This window comes from Dromiciops gliroides, chromosome 5 (assembly GCF_019393635.1).
Source record: "Dromiciops gliroides isolate mDroGli1 chromosome 5, mDroGli1.pri, whole genome shotgun sequence".
In the NCBI taxonomy this organism is placed as follows: Eukaryota; Metazoa; Chordata; class Mammalia; order Microbiotheria; family Microbiotheriidae; genus Dromiciops; species Dromiciops gliroides.
The window spans coordinates 221,264,248-221,285,790 of record NC_057865.1 but is presented as its reverse complement, the minus strand read 5'-3'; the positions used below and the strand labels follow the sequence as shown (position 1 = coordinate 221,285,790).

The 21,543-nt window shown below is 49.5% G+C and overlaps 1 protein-coding gene across 7 annotated transcripts; it reads left to right on the top strand.

Moving 5' to 3' along the window:
• The first annotated feature begins 2,734 nt into the window (after positions 1-2,734).
• CALCOCO1 (calcium binding and coiled-coil domain 1) lies at positions 2,735-20,668 on the top strand. 7 transcript variants are annotated; one of them, XM_043966638.1, is made up of 17 exons: positions 2,735-2,814; positions 6,128-6,380; positions 6,732-6,834; positions 7,484-7,674; positions 9,328-9,486; positions 10,661-10,809; positions 13,633-13,723; positions 14,381-14,536; positions 14,989-15,243; positions 15,798-15,923; positions 16,669-16,764; positions 17,405-17,513; positions 17,718-17,920; positions 18,278-18,384; positions 18,840-18,911; positions 19,590-19,794; positions 19,825-20,668. In XM_043966638.1, exons 2-16 carry the CDS (start codon positions 6,225-6,227, stop codon positions 19,762-19,764), a joined length of 2,148 nt encoding a protein of 715 aa, XP_043822573.1. In that variant the 5' UTR covers positions 2,735-2,814; positions 6,128-6,224; the 3' UTR covers positions 19,765-19,794; positions 19,825-20,668. The 7 variants fall into 7 exon arrangements, with proteins under 7 accessions (XP_043822573.1, XP_043822571.1, XP_043822575.1 ...); XM_043966636.1 differs by having other exon boundaries at positions 19,590-20,668; XM_043966640.1 differs by lacking the exon at positions 19,825-20,668 and having other exon boundaries at positions 19,524-19,733.
• Positions 20,669-21,543: the final 875 nt, after the last annotated feature.

The following is a 21,543-nucleotide window of genomic DNA, read 5'->3' as shown; positions in this document are numbered from 1 at the left end:
GAACTCAGGTCCTCCTGAATCCAGGGCCAGTGTTTTATCCACTGCACCACCTACCTGCCCCCAAGTTACTTATATGGGGGAAAGGAAGCATTTAAAAGGTACTGGCAAAAGGGAGAGAAAGTCAAGGAGAGTTGAGAGTATAGTCTGGAAAAGAATGAAGACACAAATGGCCTGAGCCTGCTTTTCTAAGAGGGAACCCCACCTCCAACCAGAGGAAGAGGCCTCAGAGGGGGAGGGTACTTTGAGTGTGTGACGTCCAGGGGAGTGAAGTGGGTATCCAGGGTGAAGAGGTTTTAGGGGCATTGTAGAGAAAGACCAAGAGAATCAGGAACCCAGAGAAAGCAACGGTGACAGGGGGCAGCTAGATGGTACAGTGGATAAGGCTCTTACCTCAGATACTAGCTATGTGACCCTGGGCAAGTCATACGTTTTTGTTTTTATATGGTTGTCTGCACATTTTCTCCCCTACCTCCCATTAGGTCCTTGATGACACTAGGGACTAGGTGTTGGGTTTTTTTGTTGTTTGTTATAGGGCCTAGCACCCCAGAAGTTCTCTGAGGTATATCAAAAAACCTTCTCCTTGAGAAACTAAACCAAAGGACACCTAAAGAGATAAGTGGGACCAGATTGGGACTAAGCTAGCTCCGGGACCACCACCCTTCATTCCAGTCTCCCCCACCCCTGGAGAGATAAGATTAGGTGTGTAGGGGGCAGCTAGGTGGCTCAGTAGATAAAGCACTGGCCCTGGATTCAGGAGGACCTGAGTTCAAATCCAGCCTCAGACACTTGACACTAGTTGTGTGACCCTGGGCAAGTCACTTAATCCTCATTGCCCTGCAAAAAAAAAAAAATTAAAAAATTAGGTGTGGCTGCTGCCTTTGTGGCAGGAGGAGAGAGAGATGGCTTGAGAGATCCGCAGCCACCACCAACACCCCAACTCCCCCAGCCACCACCAGTGGGGGATGGTCCTCCCTCACTAAGGGAACTTTCCACAGTCAGATGATCACCCCCATCAGTCCTCTATAAAAGTATCTGCCTGTCTCCTGCTCAAGGAGATTGGTATCTCAGAGCACGCTCTGTGCCATGCCTTCTCCCCATGAGAAGTCCAAGGATTTCTCTCTTGGTTTCCCTTCCCCAGTCCCTAAATAAACTATTATCTTATTCTACTGGATTTGTGTACAAGAGAGTGTAATTCTTTAAAGAGGAATTCCTAAGAACCCAAACCCCTATCCCCATCCCAAACCCCCCACCCTATTTCCCCACAACATTTCTTTTGTTTTGGTTTGGTTTTGCCTTTGTCTCTTCAGTGCCTAGCACAATGCCTGGCTGTAACTGGTGCGGATAAATGCTTATTGACTGACTGATGAGACAAGGAGCTGTTTTCTTGCCTTTGTATCCCAAGGATTTAGCACAGTTCCTGGAACACAGTAGGTGCTTAATAGATGCTTATTGACCGAGTATACTCTGTTGATATATATATATATATATTTTTTTTTTTTTTGGTGAGGCAATTGGGGTTGAGTGACTTGCCCAGGGTCACATAGCTAGTAAGTGTCAAATGTCTAAGGCCGGATTTGAACTCAGGTCCTCCTGACTCCAGGGCTGGTGCTCTATCCACTGCACCACCTAGCTGCCCCGATATATATTTTTTTAAAGGCAAAATAAGGTATATGTCTCCAAATAGCTCACATTCTAATGGAAGAGACAACATGCAAATAACTATGCATTTACAAGATGTATTCAGTGTAAACAGAAGGATGGAGGGTAATCTCAGAGGCAAGTGGGATTGGGGGAAATAAGGAGGAGGCTGAGAAAGGCCTCCCACAGAAGACGGGATTTAAACGGCGTCTGGAAGGAAACCAGAGGAGCTAAGAGGTAGAGACAAAGTCCTAGCCCAAATTAGCCGTCAACAAGCATTTATTAAGCACCTACTGTGTGCCAGGCACAGGGCTAAGCAAAGGAAATAACAAAGAAAAGGATAGGGAACAACCAGTCCCGGCCTTCAAGGAGCTCGGAGTCTATGTATACACCTCTGTACAATTTAGATCAATTCAGGGTCAATCGTAGATAATCCACTGAAGGCCCTCATCCGCATACTTAACTTCCTGTGGAGTACTCTCAGGCCAAGAGCTTTGAAAGCTTCTGAAGCACAAACAGAGCATGCGCATTAGCATTGCCTGGGCTGCCTTATTAAGGCTGGATTTCTCCGAATGCCCCGCCCCCACCCCTACCTCATGTGTGCCACTGGAGGTGGCAGGCAAACTGGGAGGGGAATTTTTGCAAACACTGGAAAAGGCAGAGAAAGCCGAATGGAAAGTTTAAGGCCTGGGAGTGAACTGCTCCACTGAGTCAAGGCTATCGCAGCTGCCAGTTTCCTAGTCTGTCAAAAGCACGTGGTTCCACTTCCCCCTCCCCACTTCAAAAAGCTTCAGGCCTACACTCAACTCCACCCCCCCCCCCCCAAAGAAAAAAGGTTGCAAATAGCTCAACCCAATTAGCTTAGGCCGCCTGCGCTTGTAGCATTTTGGGAGTTGTAGTCTTTCTGGAGAAATGCCCTCATTGGGCACCATGGAAGGATGGACTACAGATCCCAATATGCCATAGTTACCACAACACTCTTCGCCACCCTCCACTTCGCACAGCTTCCTGGGATTGGTAGTTCTAAGGATAGTAAACTTCGAAGCCTGGAAGGGAGGAAAGAACTACAAGCCCCGAAAGGACCTGCGCCGAACTCTCTCCCCCTCCCCTTTCTCAGGCAGAGTGGTGTTTTTGTTGTTGGTGAAAGGTGAGGGGAACAGCTGATCTTCTGGTGGGGTAAGAGAATTGGTCCTAATTTGGGGGTTTTGGGGGAGGGAAATTTATAGAGTGTCACCCCAACTTTCCATCCATGAAAAGGAACTCTAGGGAAACAGAGACTTTTTAAAGGGTTAACCCTTTAGTGGAAAGGACCCCCCCCCCGCTCTCCCCCACGGTTTAGGAGCGCGTGGATTTGAGGGGTTCCTTGGACTTGGAGGGAACTCCCTGCTTGCCCTTCCCTCCTCCTCTTTGGTAATTTACCCTGAAGGGCTAGGTAGGCTCGGGCGGGAGGAATTGAGGGTTGCTGAAATCAGGGCGAACCCCCTTTTTGATAATCTCCTTCCAAACCACCATCTTCCCAAAATCAGTTCAAAGGGCCTTCCCTGCTATCCCAGGGCAGGTTACTGGGGAGCCGTGGGGTCATGTGACAAGACTGAGGGTCTGTGGACCCTCCCCATATGGATGTCCTTAAATCTGATCGCACACACACCTCTTTTTTTATGATGGTGCAATGCATAATTTTTTAATTTTCTCCCAGCCCTGTAGAAAGAATCCAGATGTAATGGAGTTTTGTTGGGGGGTAGAGAGTTATCTAGACCTACCTCCCCAATTTAGATCCTTGGGAATAAACCCCACTTCCCACACCTTTACCCCCACCCTTTCAGAGAGTAGAAAGAATTGGCCTGCTTAAAGTTATTGTAGAGAATCAGCAGGACTTAACTTGAGGGTCTTTGAGCCCTAGAGAAATTAAAGAGTCACAGAGGGGTTCCGTTGCAGTTAATTTCCTGCCTGCTTTCCAGAGAAAATTTACACCCTTTCCCCAGTGCCAGTTCTCCTCCCAGCTACCTTCTTCCCGGGGTTTATTTGGGCGGGGGGGGGGGGGTAATTTGTTTTTTTAACTTTAAAAGTCTCTGCCCCATCTTCCCCCTCCTGGCACCAGCCAGTATGGGTCTGTGATGTTTTGGGACCTGCACATGACCAGTGGCGGTTCCTGATTGGACACCCTGTGAGCTACGTTCAGACGTAGATGGGAGGGAGCAGGCAGAAAAGGGAGGACTCCCTTGATTCTGAGTGATACTTTTTTATTTCTAATCCTCACATCCCATCTTCTCTTACCCACCCTTCTGCTCCAGAGTAAACTAGAACTTCCCTGCTCTGCAACTATCAATCTCAGAGGAATAATTTAAACATTTAAGACTGAAAAGGGGCAGAAACTAGGGGGGAAAGGGATTGGTCCATTCTGGAGCTGAATTTGGTTTATTCTAGTTCAAGGAATCAAGAGGTCAAACCTCCCAATGGGATGTAGGTCAGAGGTCCAGGAAACAGGAGATGTTGGTTTTGTTCCATCTCCTAATACTGGAAATGAATCTTTACCTTCTCACCACCACCCCAGTCTCATCTGTGCCCAAGGGTGGGGTGTTCCTGGCTTCTGGCCCCTACATTCCATCTCCCCCATCCCACCACGTTCCTATCTGGTGTTTCACTCCACTCCTGAAGCAGCCGCCTCCAGGATTCCTGACTTCATGGTATAATTTTAGGGAGTCCCAGCACAGAACCTATTCCTCTCTACCTTCTCTCTGTATTATGCCTCAAATGGGAGTGGGGATAGTTGGGTTCCCAAGAATTTATAAGGGCTAGGACACTCGGTAGAGAGGGAAAGGGGGATCCCTGGCTCATGGGCATAAAAGGATTTCAGTTTGGACATTCCAGCCAGATTCTAGCCCTGGAGACTCAGCCATTCTTGTCTGGTGGTTAATTTTTGTTATAGGTTGCCCTTAGAGTATTAGAGCTCTATGTCAACAGCCCCAGGAAATGAGTGAAGGGGTCAGTTTGACTTGGGGAGGGAGGGCGGAGAGTGAGGAAGGAGGGTGCCCCTTTCTGCAATTTAATTCTGTATTCAAGAGCTTTGGAAATGAAGGACCTAAAGTGGGGGAGAGGATGAGATTAGCAGGAACTGGAGCAGTGGAAATGTTAAAGTTAGTATAAGTTAATGAAAGTATAAGGAGGGGGGATGGAATTGGAACCTGGAGCTGAAGGGCAGGGACTTAAATGATGGAAAGTCCCTGTGAGCCTGAAACTGAAAGGGGGTAGATTGAAAGGCTGAATGCCTTGGCTCTAAGAACCAAAAATGAAAATATCTGGGTTCTTTACTCTTAGGGCCTTGGTAATCAAGACTCCTTGGTCCCCAGATCCGGTGGTCATTATAGTTGTATATGAGGAAACAAATTGGGGAAGAGGTTGGCTTGAAAGCTTTGAACCCCTCATTATCAACTACCTACTGGACACCTATACTTGATGGCTCACAGGCATCTCAAATGCTATATGTCCAAACGAGAACTCATTATCTTCTCCCCCACAAAAGCAAACGAACAAAAAAACCCACAAATCTATTCATCTTCTGGGCTTTTCTATCTCTGTCCAGATCACTACTATCTTTCCAGTCCCTCACATTCAAAGTGTTGGAATTATCCCTTTCTCTCTCCTTCCCCCCCCAACATCCCATTTGTTGCCAGGTCTTGTCAGTCCTACCCCAACAATACTTCTTGCATGTGTCCCCTTCTCTGTATTCACTCAGCCACCGCCTACTCCAGGCCCTCATCACCTCTGGCCTGGATTACTACAAAAGCCTCCTAATTGGTGTCCCTGCTCACAGTCTCCTTTCGGTCCAGTCCTTCAGACTTCCAAGTCCGTATTCCTAAAGCACAGTTCTGACCTCATCACTGCCCTGCTCAAGAAGCTTCAATGCTTCGCCATCGCCTCTGGCATAAAATACAGACTTTAAACCCTTTATCGTCTGGTTTCAGACTCTCTTTCTAGATCTAGCCCATGACTTCCCCCAGTGTGCTTCTGACCAGACTGGTCTTTTTGTTTGTTTTTTGGTTTTTTGCAGGGCAGTGAGGGTTAAGTGACTTGCCCAGAGTCACATAGTAAGTGTCAAGTGTCTGAGGCCGGATTTGAACTCAGGTCCTCCTGAATCCAGGGCCGGTGCTTTATCCACTGCGCCACCTAGCTGCCCCCAGACTGGTCTTTTTGCTGTTCCTTAGACATGCCATTCTGGCCTTCCCACAGCTGTCTGTCCCCTGTGCCTTCAATCTTCTTCTTCATCACCTTTGCCTCTTGGAATCCTCAACTTCATTCAAAGCCCAGCTCCAGTGCCCCTTCTTACTTCAGGCCTTTCCTCATCTCCCCCAACCATTATCCATTCCTCTCCCCAGAAAATACTTGAGTCATATTTTGTATTTACATGACTGTATACAGGTCATTTCTGCCCAGTAAAATGTAAGGCCCTTGAGGGAAGGGACTATTAACATTTTTGTCTTTCTCTTCTCAGAAACTACCATAATGCCTGATGGGTAGTAAGAGTTTAACTCATTGAATTGAATTAACGCCTCACTCCCTGGCAGGACTGAGATATCTAAGAAGGCATCATGGAGGAGTCTTTGCTCAGCCGAGCCCCACCCCGGGGTGGGGTCACCTTTCTCAATGTGGCTAGGACCTATATCCCCAACACCAAGGTGGAATGTCACTACACCCTACCCCCAGGCACTGTGGCCAATGCCAGCGACTGGATTGGCATCTTCAAGGTACCTGTCAGAGAAGCGTGACTATTTTAGGACAGAGGGTAAGGGGACATAGGTTGCTTAAATGGACAAGTGGGAGGAGGGAGGGAGGGATGGAGGTGACAGTGATGCCTTTGTTCCTTGTCCCCATGCCAGTCTTGGAAATGAGCTGAAACTTCTCCCTTTCTCAGTTGCCCTAAAGTCTCCCCAGGGCCCTTAGAACTTTTCCACCCTATTTGCTCCTCTAGTCCCTACCAAGCCAGCTCTAGAACCCTCTCTAGTACCTTCAGCAGAAGGTGAGTCAGTGCTCATGACTTTAAAAAGCCAGGAACAGTTATAGCCTAAAAGTTCCCTTCCAACTTTGGGCACTTACAGACAGAGGCCTCCTCAGTCCGGGATTATCACACCTTTGTCTGGTGCGTGGTGCCTGAAGGTGCAGCCGAGGGCTCTGCTGTCCACTCCAGTGTCCAGTTCCAAGGTATGTGGGGAGACCAGAAGCCTGGGAGGAGGAACAAGAGGACAGATAATTATAGGAAAGGTAAGCTAGAGAGAGACTAAGAGACAGGAGCACAGACACAGAGAGAGGACATAAATGCAAACAGGTACAATGGAAATTACATGCAACTGTATTCAGGGGATGTCGAAAACCAAGGGGATTTCATAGATTCTTGGAGTTAATGAGGATTGGAGGTGCCAGATGTTAGTCCGGTTGCCCACACGAATCAGGAATCCTCTTTTAAAACTGGGAGAATGGGGCAGCTAGGTGGGGCAGTGGATAAAACACCAGCCCTGGACTCAGGAGGACCTGAGTTCAAATCTGGCCTCAGATACTTGACACTTACTAGCTGTGTGACTCTGGGCAAGTCACTTAACCCTCATTGCCCTGGGGGGAAAAAAAACTGGGAGAACTGGTCAGGGAGGGCCTTCTGGAGTAGGAGCCTGTGGAATAGGGTTAAGAAAGAAGGGGGTTAGGAGGAACAGCTTATGAGAAGCTCTGAGGTAGCAGAGAGAAGGGGCCAGAGAACCACAGCTAGGGAGTCCTGGGAGATGAGGAAGGGTCAGTGGAGAGAGGGGCAGGGTCCAGGTCTTAGTCCTCAGGACTCTTAGGTGCCCACTTCTTCCCACAGCCAGCTACCTGCCCAAGCCAGGTGCCCAGTTCTACCAGTTCCGCTATGTAAACCGCCAAGGCCGAGTGTGCGGCCAGAGCTCCTCATTTCAGTTTCGGGAACCAAGGCCCATGGATGAACTGGTGATGCTGGAAGAATCCGAAAGCGGTTCTGACATCCTGCTTGTTGTCCCCAAGGCGACGGTGCTGCAGGTAACCGAGAGCCAGGGTACTGGAGGCTGCCTAGAGAAAGGAGATGGGCAAGAGCTTCTCCCCTCCTCCACCCCCTCCATCCTCATTCTCCAGTCCTCTCTACAGTGTGAACTCCACCTGGCCCCTGGCCTCAAGAGACTTCCAGTCTGACAGAAAAGATGACACACGGGGTCTGGACATGGGGGAGGAGACTAGAATCCAAGAGAACAGACTAGTTCAGAATGAGAAACAGACGGTCAGAGCTCTGCCTATCAGGTGTTGAGACGGGCTGAGCAGAGCCAGGAAATGGGACCAGAGGCTAGTGGAAGTGATGGGAAATGCTTTATTTGGGAAGTCTTCCTAGAAAGTAGGATTTACACAACATGGCTAATGTGGAAATTTGTTTAACATGATTGTAATATAGAACCTATGTCAGATTGCTTGCTGGCTTCAGAAGCAGGGATAGAAGGGAGAATGGGAGAAAAATTGGGGACTCAAAATATTATTTAAAAAAAAAGAAAGTAGGAGATAAAGAATAGCCTTAAAAAAAAAAAAAGATGTTTAGAGAGTTGGGGTATTAGCCAGTTGATGGTGATAGATATGCATTAGATACATTCCCTTAGATACATCCCCTTAGGAACTCAAGGCCAAGATGGAAGTAGTTATGAAAAAATAGATATAATAAGAATGAACAGAGGAACAGCTAAGTAGCACAGTAGGTAAAGCACTGGCCCTGAATTCAGGAGGACCTGGGTTCAAATCTGGCCTTAGACTTGACACTTAATAGCTATGTGACCTTGGGCAAGTCACTTAACTCTCATTGCCCTGCCAAAAAAAAAAAAGGATGAACAGGGAATATGTTCTGTATAAGCCAGAGCTCAACCTATAAAAATTAAGAATAGTTGGGGCAGCTAGATGGCACAGTGGATAGAGCACTGGCCCTGGATTCAGGAGGACCTGAGTTCAAATCCGGCCTCAGACACTAGACACTTACTAGCTGTGTGACCCTGGGCAAGTCACTTAACCCCAATCGCCTCACCAAAAAAAAAGAAATAATAATAATAAAAATTAAGAATAGTTAAAGGCGGGGCAGCTAGGTGGCACGATGGATAGAGCACTGGCCCTGGATTCAGGAGGACCTGAGTTCAAATCCGGCCTCAGACACTTGACACTTACTAGCTGTGTGACCCTGGGCAAGTCACTTAACCCCAATTGCCTCACAAAAAACCCCGAAAAACAAAAACAAAAGAATAGTTAAAGGCAAGGAGTCTTATTCTCAGATGGGGAAGCACTGGGGAAAGCCATGTCTTCTGTTCAGATGAATCATGGAAAGTCTGCCAGAAGAGGGAGGATTCAGGCATTGTTAGGCCAGGGATGGTGTAGTTATGATAAGTTACAAATGAATAGGGCCGGAAGAGGGTGGAAGTGGAATGAGCAGCTGGGAGGGCTGGACCTAAAGGGAGCAGGGCTTGGAGGGAGGTCGAGTGGCAAAGAAATTTTTCCAAGCCTGTTTCCCCTTCTCGCCCATCCTTTTTTACTATTCATAATGATTAGGCTTCCCAGCCCAGAACCACAACCAATTCTGGAGGGGGTTTGGAGGGAATGAAAAAAATTAGCATGAAGTACATAGTAAGGAAGGGGAAATGGCTGCTGACATGACATGGGCATCTCTAGAACCAGCTTGAAGAAAGCCAGCAGGAACGGAATGACCTGATGAGACTGAAGCTGCAGCTGGAGGGGGAGGTGACAGAGCTGAAGAGCAGGATACATGAGCTGGAGACCACACTGCAGGTCACCAAGGAGGAGCAGGCCAAGCTGATGGAGCAGTACAAGGTGGGAGCACCCACCGGCCAGTCCATGAGGGTTCCAGAATCTGGATCCTTGTGGAGGCAAAGGGGGAAGCGGGGTGGGGGTCAGAAGAGCTCTGTCCTCAAAGGACAATTAGAAAAGGCAGTTACAATCAGGCTCAGCTTTTGATCGAAGGAAGAATTTCCCGATCCGACGATGGGGGATCAAAGGGAGCGATCACATTACCTCTTGTAAAAGACTCTTTTGGGGGCGGCTCTGTGGCGCAGTGAATAAAGCACCAGCCCTGGATTCAGGAGTACCTGGGTTCAAATCCGGCCTCAGACAGTTGACACTTACTAGCTGTGTGACCCCGGGCAAGTCACTTAACCCCCATTGCCCCACCAAAAATTTAAAAAAAAAAAAAAAAAGACTCTTTTGAGGATGGTGGAGTCTGTAATGGCTTACAGCATAATATGGTGAAAAGCTCACTGGTCTGAGAGGCAGAAGTCTCGAGTTCCAGTCCTGGCTCTAACATTTACTGGCTATACACTCATTAGTGTGACATCAGGCGAGCCACTTAAACATACTCTGCCCAAGTTTCCTCATCTGTGAAATGGGGGTATTCATTTTACCCCTTGTTTAGTGTTGTTGTGAGGAGAATCACATTGTAACTATCCTAGGTGGTGCAGTGGGTAAAGCGCCATCCCTGGATTCAGGAAGACCTGAGTTCAAATCCAGCCTCAGGCACTTGACACTTAATAGCTGTGTGACCCTGGGCAAGTCACTTAACCCTCATTGCCCCATAAAACAAAACCTAAAAAAAAGAGTCCTATAACTGGGAGCCATGGAGTATCCTTATGGACTGGAAGAGGCGAGGGGATGTCCAAGGTGACTTCTCCAAGGAGGACGCCTCATGGTGCAGTAAGACAAGCAGTGGCTTTGAAATCTGAGGACGGCTTTGCCACTTTTACTGGGGTGACCAAGTGATTCAGCTCCTCAGTATCCTCATTTATAAAATTAGGGGGTTGGGCTAAATGGCTCTGGGGGATCCCTTCCAGCTTGCAATCTAAGTTCCTATATGCTTATGGGAACAGAAGGGAGAGGGAGGGAGGAAGGGAGCCTCTGAAGTGTCTGAGCTCCCTTCCTGTGCCCCCTTTGCCTCTGTTTCCCTCTTGATGAGGGACATCTCAGCCTCCTTCTCCTTCTGGGGTAACCCCAGGGGCTCTCCCGTGCCCATGGGGAGCTTAAAGAAGAGCGGGATATCCTGAGCAGACAACAAGGAGATCATGTGGCCCGGATCCTGGAGCTGGAGGATGACATCCATACCATCAGTGAGAAGGTGCTGGAGAAGGAAGTGGAGCTGGACAGGTAAGGAGACCCCTTCCCCTGCTCCATCCCTGATCCCCAAGCTAAGACCCAGGAGTCAATGGGGAGACTCCATCACGGGGGGAAGTTTGTGAGCCTGGTCAGTAAAAGCCACTTGGGAATGGTGTAAGAATGCATCTCTTGGCATAATGGCAACGAACAGGAAGGTTAGACCCTCAGAAGGATTGACCGACAGTCAGGATTACACACTCTTAGAACTAGGTCACTGAGAGCTTGTAGCTTCTTTCAGCCCTGGAGACTTAGTCACAGAATGAATCTTAGCATTAGAAAAGAACCTTAAGGAGCATCCAGTCCAGCCTCCCCTTCAGCACAGATGTCCTTTCTGACAGCTAGTCAGCCAGCCTTTGCATGAATACTTCTGACAACAGGGAGCTCACTTCCTTACCTCAACTAATCCATTCCATTTTTGAACACTTTTAATTGTGAAATTTCTCCCCCTTCAATTTCTACCCATTGGTCCTAGTTTTGTCTTCTGGAACTGTGATGGGATAGGTCTTATTCCTCTTGTACATCATAACATTTCAGATAATTAAACACACATCTTCCTTTTTCCAGGTTAAATATTTTCAGTTCCTTTAATCATTTCTTATACTATCATTCTGGACTTCAATTACCGTCCTAGGACAGGGGTTCTTCTCTTTTTTCCCTAGCATTTTATTTTCTTTTTAATTTACGAAATAAAACTAGCATTTCCATAACATAGTACAATGAAAAAGATGGTTGGACATGAAACTGCAAATCTGCTATGCACAAGTTGCTATTCCTTTCAAATATATGACAAAATTATCATGCAAATTTTTTTCCCTTTTTTTCTTCCCTCTCCTCCCCTAGAGATGCTACCATTAGACATAAATAGGGGGTGTGTGGTATGTGTGTGTGTGAAAAATATTCTATACATCTATTTCTGTGGATGAAGATAGTGTCTTTCTTCATATGTCCTTTATAGTTAACTTGGATGTTTATAATAGACAATGTAACTTATTTGCTCAAAGTCATTCTTAAAACAATATTGCTGTTACCCTATAGAATGTTCTCTTGGTTCTGCTCATTTCAATCTTCATTATTTCATGCAAGTCTTTCCATGTTTTTCTAAAATCGCTGAGCTCATCATTTCTTATAGCCTAGTAGTATTTCATCACACCATACACCACAATTTGTTTGGCCATTCCCCAGTTGAAGGGCATCCCTGCAATTTCCAGTTCTTTGCCAACACAAAGAGAGCTATTATAAACATTTTAGAACATAGAGGTTCTTTTCCCTAATCATCTTTGGAAATAGACTGGGGTTCTTAACCATTTTTGTGTCCTGGACCCCTTTGGCCATGGTCTGGTGAATCTGATAAAGCCCTTTGCAGAATCATGTTTAGTGCCTACTTTCATAAATGAAATAAATGCTAAATATTAGTTAGAGTTCAGAAAAAATAAAAATATCATTTTTCCCCACCCAAGTTCACAGGCCCCTCTGAAATCTCCTTACCTTAGGTTGTCAATATCCCTCTTAAAATGTGACCCTCGAAGGAGTAACCACGGTCATCTAGTTTGGTCAGCCTGGTCTATGGAACAATGATACTGTTATCTCTCCATCTGAATACTGTACTTTTATTAATGCAGCCAACAATATTAACTTTTTGGCAACCATGTTACATTATGTATTCTGATTGACCTTGCAATAAAACTTGGTCTTTTCCCATGACCTGCCACTAAATCAGGTCACCCTTGTCTTGTATCTTTGCCGTTGCTCTTTGGAACCCTTTGCTTCTACCTAGAAGCAGAGGAAGAAATAAGTAGAAGTCTCTTGTCTCTTCTGGTCTACAGCACCTATAAACCTATAAACCTTGCCCATCAGAAGGGTCAGGAATGCTGAGGTGAGGTGACCTGGACCTGAGTCTGAGCTAGGGAAAGCAGTTAATTACAACTGATGTGAGTTCCTAGGATGAAGCTGGCCTAGAGCCAGAAAGGGTTTAGATCATCCTGGTTTTCTGTCTGAACCATACAGAAAAAGTAAGACCAATAAGGGTTGAGTCAGGGAGGGAAAGCTAGTGGTAGGATATGGGCACAGACCCTGGGAGCTTGCCTGCCAGGCAACCAGCTAGACTTGGAGTTAGGAAGATGTGAGTTCTACTTTTGTCTTACTGACTGTCAAGTCAAGTCAAGTCAACAAGCATTTATTTATTTATTTATTTATTTACTTACTTTGTTTTGTTTGGGGAGGCAATCAGGGTTAAGAAACTTGCTTGGGTTCACACAGCTAATAAGCATCTGAGGACAGATTTGAATTCAGGTCCTCCTGACTCCACTGCACCATCTACCTGCCCCTCAGAAAGCATTTATTAAGCACCAACTATGTCAGGCACTGTGCTAAGCACTAGGTTACAAAGAAAGGCAAAAAACAGTCCCTGCTCTTGAGTTCACAATATAATGAGGGAGACACCATGGAAACAGGTATATACAAATAAGTTATATACAGGATAAATTAGAGATAATGAACAGAAAGAAAGCACTAGCATTAAGCAAAGACTTCTTGTAGAAGGTGGGATTTTAGGTGAGACTTGAAGGAAGCCAGATGGAGTGAGAGCATTCCAGGCATGGAGAACAGACAGGGGAAATGCCTGGAGTTGGGAAATGGAGCATCTTGTGCAAAGAACAGCAAAGAGGTTGCTGTCTCTGGCTAACTGAGTATGGGGGACGTGGGGGAGGAAGGAGAGTACAGTTTCTCTTCTGTAAAATAAAAGGATTGGACTCGATGGCCTCTAAGATCCAACCCTTTCAGCTCTAAATTCTGTACCATATCGTCCTTGGTCCACAGGGTCAAGGACACAGTGAAGGCATTGACTCGGGAACAGGAGCAGCTCTTGGGGCAGCTGAAAGAAGAGCAAGCAGACAAGGAGCAGAGCCAGGTGAGGGGCCAACTGTGAAAGGGGCAGTGCCAGGTCTTCGTGGGAAAGGAGAGAACAAGAGGCAGAAGGTCTAAAAGGTGCCGTATTACACGTGTGGTTGTTTATAATCTCCTCCTACCCACGTCCTGCTGGGGAGCAGGAGAGCAGAGTCCAGTGGGGCAGAGATGTCCGGGTCTCAGGCTCCCCTAGAACTCTGAGGCTGGATCCCATCAAGACTGGGAAACTAGGGGCAACTAGGTGGCCCTGGATTCAGGAGGACCTGAGTTCAAATTCGGCCTCAGACACTTGACACTTACTAGCTGTGTGACCCTGGGCAAGTCACTTAACCCTCATTACCCCGCCAAAAAAAAAAAAAAAAGACTGGGAAACTGACTTGTTCAGTTTGGGCTTATTGGCCTAGAGAACAAACCGTGCTGTATTGTCCAGAGACCTATTTTAAAGACATTCCCCCATATATGAGCAAAGTAATAGAGAGAGTACTGGGCTTGGAGTCAAAAAGATCCAAGTTCAAATCCTACCACAGATACATGCTAGCCCAGCAGATTTCTCAACGTCTCCCAGCCTTCGTTTCATCATCTATCAAATGAGGGGGTTGGACTCTCAAATGAGAGTCTCACAGGCTCAGCCTAGAGTCAGTGAACCTGTGATTCCCACCAGGCTGAGCTGCAGGCCTCACAACGGGAGTGCTGTCGCCTGAGTACAGACCTGGAGAAAGCCAAAAGCCGCCAGGGAGAGCAGGCCTCCCAGCTCCAGAGACTGCAGGAGGATGTCACCCGCACTCAGAATCTGCTGGATGAGGCACAGCATCGGATCGTGAGTGAGGGCCTGGGGGCCTGAATTCTGGGCAGGAGGGGCCGGGAGAGTCTCTAGGACTGACTAGAGGTGTAGGATAGAGCTGTCACCCTCCTGGCTGGCAACCCTAAGTGCCCCCTGAGCCAGCTTAAAATGCAAGTGGGAAAGGTTTAACGAGTTAAATAAAAGCCACGATATAACGTGGGGTTCGTTTGAGGCTTTCTAAGCCAGCATGCAGCCCTCAGGGATCCACTGGAGCTTGCCACCCCCAGCGTAGAGGAAACCTGGGAGACCCAAAAGGGGGAAAGGAGAGGAAGGGATGAGCTGCTGTGGTTTGGGGAATAAGGCACCTCGGTCCTCAGTAGAAGAATGTAGAATCTTGTGGAAGACAGGAAGCTTCAGGGTTGAGAGGCCAGGGTCCCCATCGTGCAGCTCAGGTATGACTGACTCCATGTCTGTCTTCTCCTCTGAAGGCTGAACTGGAGCCCCTGAAAGAGCAGCTTCGGGGGACCCAGGAGCTCGCCGTCTCAAGCCAGCAAAAGGCCGCCCTGCTTGGGGAGGAGCTAGCCAGTGCAGCGAGTGCCCGAGACCGAACCATGGCTGACTTCCACCGGAGCCGGCTCGAGGTAGCTGAGGCCAACAACAGGCTGGTGGAGCTGAGTCTGCAGTGGAGAGAGGACAAGAGCTCATGGAGCAAGGAGCGGATGGGGCTTCTGCAGAACGTGGAGGTGCAGAGATGGGGCGTGAGGACCGGGAGGCCAGAAATGGAAGGGCTATGTCAGGGGTTTCCTAGGGACAGCCTTGACCTCCACCCCTGTCCTGGGTTTTAAAAAAAGCCAATTCAGGGGGCGGCTAGGTGGCGCAGTAGATAAAGCACCAGCCCTGGATTCAGGAGGACCTGAGTTCAAATCCGGCCTCAGACTCTTGATACTTACTAGCTACATGACCCTGGGCAAGTCACTTAACCCTCATTGCCCCACCCAAAAAAAAAAAAGCCAATTCAGCTGGTTTGGGGTTAGGTGGGAGATAATTCTGCACCACCCTTCTCCTTCATGTCCACTTCTGACCCATAGAGAGCCCCTTCCTCCTCCTGCCCCATGTTCCCTTTTCCCATCCTGCCCTCTTCCTGGCCCTCCTGGGGCTTTCTGTCCATTTTGCCCTGTTCTTCACAGCCTCTGGGACCATGAGAGTTGAGGGAGGGAGGCAGCAAGGGGGAGCCAGAGAAGTAAGAACCAGGGGTGGGGCTCTTGTGAGTGACTTCTTCCTTCCTGCCCGTGCCCAGGCAGAGAAGGATAAGATCCTGAAGCTGAGCGCTGAGGTCCTGCGCCTGGAGAAGGCCGTGCAGCAGGAGAGGACCCAGAGGCAAGAGCTCAAGGCTGACCTGGCTCGGGAGAGGGATTCCAGTCTGGTGAGACATCTCCACCATCCCTGTGCCTTTGCCCACAGTGCCTGGGAGCCCCAAACGCCTACAAGAAAGAATCCGTCAGGTCCTAGGTCTGGGGCTGGAGGGACCTCAGAGGCCAGAGTTCAACCCCTTCATTGCACAGACTAAGAAACTTAGGCCTAGTGAGGGTAGGTGACTCGCCGAGGAGGATGCTCAGGTACATTTTGTTTTGCATCTTGTTGATAAGCAGTTTTGTCTACTTTGATTTGAAGTTGAGAATCCCTCTCTCTGGGGGCAGCTAGATGGCATAGTGGATAGAGCACCAGCCCTGGATTCAGGAGGACCTGAGTTCAAATCCGGCCTCAGACACTTGATACTTACTAGCTGTGTGACCCTGGGCAAGTCACATAGCCCTCATTGCCCCACAAAAAAAAAGAGAGAGAGAGAGAGAATCCCTCTTTTTACCACTAGCCTATGTGCCTTTGGCCTCCATTTTATTGACTTGAGGTGACCCAGGCTAGACAAAGCATAGGTTGGGACATATCATGACTGAGCAGTGAAGCCCCCGCCCTCAGCCGAGTTGTAGTCTCATAGTCCCCAGTCTGAAATCTGTGGGTTAGGGAAGGGGTCGTGGGTCAGGATGTAGTACAGAGGGGAAGCAGAGTGGGAGAGGCTGACTTTGGGATCCCAGGTTTCTTCTTGCCGGGTCCCAGAGGTCACGTTCTAAGAGAGAATTTCTAGATTCCATGTTCTTCATGCCCTTCTTCAGGTGCAGTTGTCAGAAAGCAAGAGGGAGCTGACAGAGCTTCGGTCCACCCTTCGAGTGTTTCAGAAGGAAAAGGAGCAGCTGCAGGAGGAGAAGCAGGTGAGGAGAGCCCAGGAGGCCCTGGGCCCCACGGCCACAGCTTCTGCACAGACTGGGCAGCTTCCATCTTTGCTAACTACTCTAAGAAGCCAGGGCCCCAGGCTGGGGAGTCTTTTGAGTCAGAGGATGTGGGTTCAAATCCCAGCTCTTCTCCTTAGCAGCTGTGTGGCCTGGGGCCCTCCTGGGCCTCAGGCTCTTTATCTATAAAATCTGTCAAACTTGGACTATGGAGCCCCTAGGGGAAACTAGGGGTTCCTTTCACTTTAAATCTCTGACCCTGTGGCATAGGAACCTGGGGCCTCTCAAAAAACGATGTGGTCACTTTGAATTCCCTGAACATTAGAACATTAAATAGATGTTATTATATAATTCTCTTACATTAGTGTGACATTAGCAGAGGACTAAGGTGGACTAGCAGCAGGCTCAAGGGGAGAGGTGCCGGAGGGTCTGGGATCAAAGCTAGCTGGGGTGAAGCTGCCCCCTCTTCTTTCCTGCTCCCCCAGATGTCCTCACTCCCTCTGTTGGACACTAGCTCCACCGAGTGTGGGCAGAACTCCTCCCTGGGACCAGGGAATCTTCATGGCCCAGTTGGGTTGGGGCCTTCTCTGTCCTTACTTACCATATGCCTTACATACCTCAGGAGCTGCTCGAATATATGAGGAAACTGGAGGCCCGCCTAGAAAAGGTGGCCGATGAGAAGTGGAGCGAGGATGCGGCCACTGAGGATGAGGAGGCAACTCCCGGGCTGAGTCCGTGCATCCCTGACCCCCACCTTTTCTAACTCTTCCCACTCAGTGCCTCCAAGCAACCTCCCAACCCCCTCCCCAGGGCCCCTTTAGGAACTGACCCCCTCCCCCACGGGTCCCCCTGTCGGGGGTGGTTCCAGGTCCTTTCTTTCCCCTCTTCTGAGAAGGCCCAAGCCCTTGAGAGTCCCTCCTCTTGCCCACTCACAGGCTGCCCTGCAGCAGTTCTGACAGACTCAGAGGATGAATCCCCTGAGGACATGAGGCTCCCTTCCTATGGGTTGTGTGATCGAGCAGGCCCTGGGTCTAATCCCTCTGGACCCCGAGACACCCCCAGCCATGTGGTCATCAGCCAGCCATCCCCCATTGCTCCTCACATGACAGCGCCCCCCGATGACAGGAGCTCCGACTCAGTGAGTAGAATATGTGGAACAGTCTTGCGGGGGGGGGGGGGGGGTTAAAAGGGTTATTATACCACATGTCCTGGCCTCCAGACAAAGAGATTTCCATCCTGATGAGAGAGGGAGGGGACTCACCCCTTGCCTAACAGCCCGGCCTATCCAAGTCCATTGCACCTGCTTCCCTTAAAATAGAGTAACCTCGACCATGGGCCAGCTCTGCTCCTAGCCTCCATCCACACACTCTCTCTAGACTCATCTTGGTCCCATGTCACAGTCCCCCCCCCCCCACTCTGTCCCGTGCCCTGGCTTCCCCTCCCCATCCCCCGACTTCTAAAATGCTTGCCCCCCCCCCCATGTCTGAACGCCCAGGAGGCAGAGGATGAAAAGGCCGTGCTGATGGCGGCGGTGCAGAGCGGCGGGGAGGAGGCCAGCCTGCTGCTTCCTGAGCTAGGCAGCGCCTTCTATGACGTGGCCAGGTGAGGCGGGAAACTACCAAGGGCGTGCCAGGGCAGACCGAAGCCCCATGACCAGGGAGAGCCCCAAGTCATTCGCTACACATGGTGCAGACGGGCTGCCACGCCCCCGCCCCTGCCCTCCTCTTGATCTGAGCCAGGCTGGAGGAAGGGCCCAGGGGTGAGGTCAGGGGCACACAAGGTTACCCGCTAACCCCAAGGCCCCAGATGCCTCTAGCTTGTAAATTGCACTCAACTTAAGAATGTATGAGCAGGGGGCAGCTAGATGGCGCAGTGGATAGAGCACCGGCCCTGGAGTCAGGAGTACCTGAGTTCAAATCCGGCCTCAGACACTTAATACTTACTAGCTGTGTGACCCTGGGCAAGTCACTTAACCCCAATTGCCTCACAAAAAAAAAAAAAAGACTATGAGCAGGGCACAGAGGCTCTGCTTGTAACAAGCTTCTGTGTTGTTTTAGCACCATCTTCCGTGGAGCCCAAATTGTCTTGCACCCCCTCTCTCCTGCCCTTTCCCCCCCCCACGCTGGCAGGTAGGTGCCCAGACCTCTGGATAAGGGGAAGCAATCAAGGACTACAGGCATGGGAAATCTGGGATTCAGCCTCTGATTATCCGTGGGCCTCTGGCTTTCCCCATCTCCCCTGGGGACTCGGCAAGGGGTGGAGTTGGGGGGGAGGCCCAGTATCAGAGTGGTAAGTGCTCCCCCCACCCAGGAAAGGGATACAGTAAAAGATTGAGATCCAGGCATCCAGCCCCCCGGCTTTGTCCCAGACTTAGGGCAAAGGAGATGGGAGAAGGCTGTCATCTCCTTGGCTAGAGCAGGAAGATGAAGGACGATGTCAGACTCATTTTCGGCCTCATTAGGCAGCAGACGGAGATGGAGGGAGGAGAGCAGGGGGTTGGGGGATGGGCTTTAGAAACTTGGCTGAGGAGACCAGTGAGAGGCTGGGGAGGTGACAGATGCCAGCATCTTTGAGGGCTAGGAGAAAACAAGGCCTCTTTGGTTCTACCCCATAATGGCCCTGTGCTTCGAGAAGGACCAGGGGAGTGAGTGATGCAGGAAGCCTAGGAAGTTGGGCACCTGTGTCCATTTGCCAAGAACAAGAGCAAGTAGGAGCCCGGGCATCTGGATTTCTGCTCCTAGGACCAAGGAGGAAGGGGTAGGACAGCGGGACTAAATCACCTCCCCCACCACTCTGCCTCTCCATAGTGGCTTTGTTGGGGGCCCCCTTTCTGAGGCCAGCCCAGGGGGCCCTGCCGCCCCACCTTGGAAGGAGTGTCCCATATGTAAGGAACAGTTTCCTGAGTGTGACAAGGATGTCTTGGACGAACACGTGGATGGACACTTCTTCTTCAGCACCCAGGATCCTTTTACCTTTGAATGATGCACACACACACACACACACACACACACACACACACACACACACACACACACACGCATGCACACACACGCACACATTTTATGGCAGACTGGTTTGCAAACCAGCAAGACCCCTAAGAAATCCTCCACCCCGATCCATTTCTTCCTAGTCTGACCTTGAAACCACAACGAGGCTCCCTTGGGTAACACTGATTGAAACGAGCACCTCCTCCCTCAACCAGACCAAACACCCCCACAACGGTTTGGGAGACAGACTGGAGGCTTGGGGGAAGCCCCCCTGCCCTTGAAAGTGAAGACTCTCCCTTCCTAGACCACCATTGTTACCACCTGCCACCCTCCAACCTGCCTGGCTTCTGTGTCTGTGTTCCAAAGCCAACTCCTGGAGCACCCCCTCCTCCCACTGGTCCCCATTTGAGGTTTCTATCTGTTTTCCCAAGTTCTGCTGTCTCTGGGTTTGCATGGAGGCAGGGAAATTAACCTAATGACTTCTTTACTCCCTTCCAGCTCTGGGCTTCATCTCTTTCTCTTTCCTCACTCCCTTTCCCCAGCTTGTCCATCTATTAGACATTAAGTTTTGTGGTTTCTTTGGAGGGTAAAGAGGGCCCCCCCCCAGCACCCAATTCCAGCCCTTTTCTGGCAGTACCCTCCTACCCCACATGGAAAGAAGAATTCATCTGTGCCTTTTGTGCTGGGGGAGGGGGGGAGTGTTGGAAGAGCAGCTGAAACCACGTTATTTCCATCTCCTGGCCTGTCTTCATCCCGCTGGACAGCAATAAGATATTCTTCCCCAAGATCCTCCCTGTCACCACCACATGTCTTCCCTCCCCGACCCCAAGCTGTGTAGCATGGACAGAGATATTTATATGACATGTACACTATTCTAATAAAATGTGTTCTTACCACAAGCCATGACTATGGTAAAGGGGGTTCAGGTATTTGGGAACACGTGTTCCTTTACTCACTGGTCTCTGGGTCTTGGTGGGAAGAGGAGTTTTAGTCATTTGGGGGAAAGGAGCTGGGTGAGATCCGGATGCGTGTCCCTCACTGCCGCCCATTCCCGGAGGGGAGAAGAGGGAGCCAGGCCAAGCCTGGATCTGACACGCTGAGGAGCTGCAGCTCACTTTCCTGGGCTCTCTCCAAAATACCAATGACAAGTGAGGAATAATAGGGGTCTGTGTCAGGAGAGAAAGTGCTGGGTGGTCTGGAAGGACCCACCCAGTCTTGCTCAGGCCCTGGCTCCCATTAGCAGCCTTCACAGTATCTCGGACTAGGGAACAGTGGGTAGTGCAGTGGGAGAGGGGATGGCTTTGAGCACCATCATTTGAAATATGCTCCCTGTGTGGTCTTGGGCACATCAATTAACCTTCTAGGCTTTAGTTTCCTCGTCTATAAAATGAGTGTGTTGGGGGCAGCTAGGTGGCGCAGTGGATAGAGCACCGGCCCTGGAGTCAGGAGGACCTGAGTTCAAATTCGACCTCAGACACTTGACACTAGCTGTGTGACCCTGGGCAAGTCACTTAAGCCCAATTGCCTCACCAAAAAAACAAGAATGTTGAACTAGATGACTTCTAAGCCCCTTCCAGCTCAAAATCTACCATACTATGACCTAAGCTATACATTCATTTTAACATTCCCATTTTTAAAAAATATGTCTCCCTGCTAAAGTGGCTTTCTCACCCCCATGACCACTCAGGGATCCCTCAGACCTTTACTCCTTATTCCCTAGCACTCTTCCCCAAGGATTCTACCACCTTCAACCTGACAGAGGCACGTACCATTC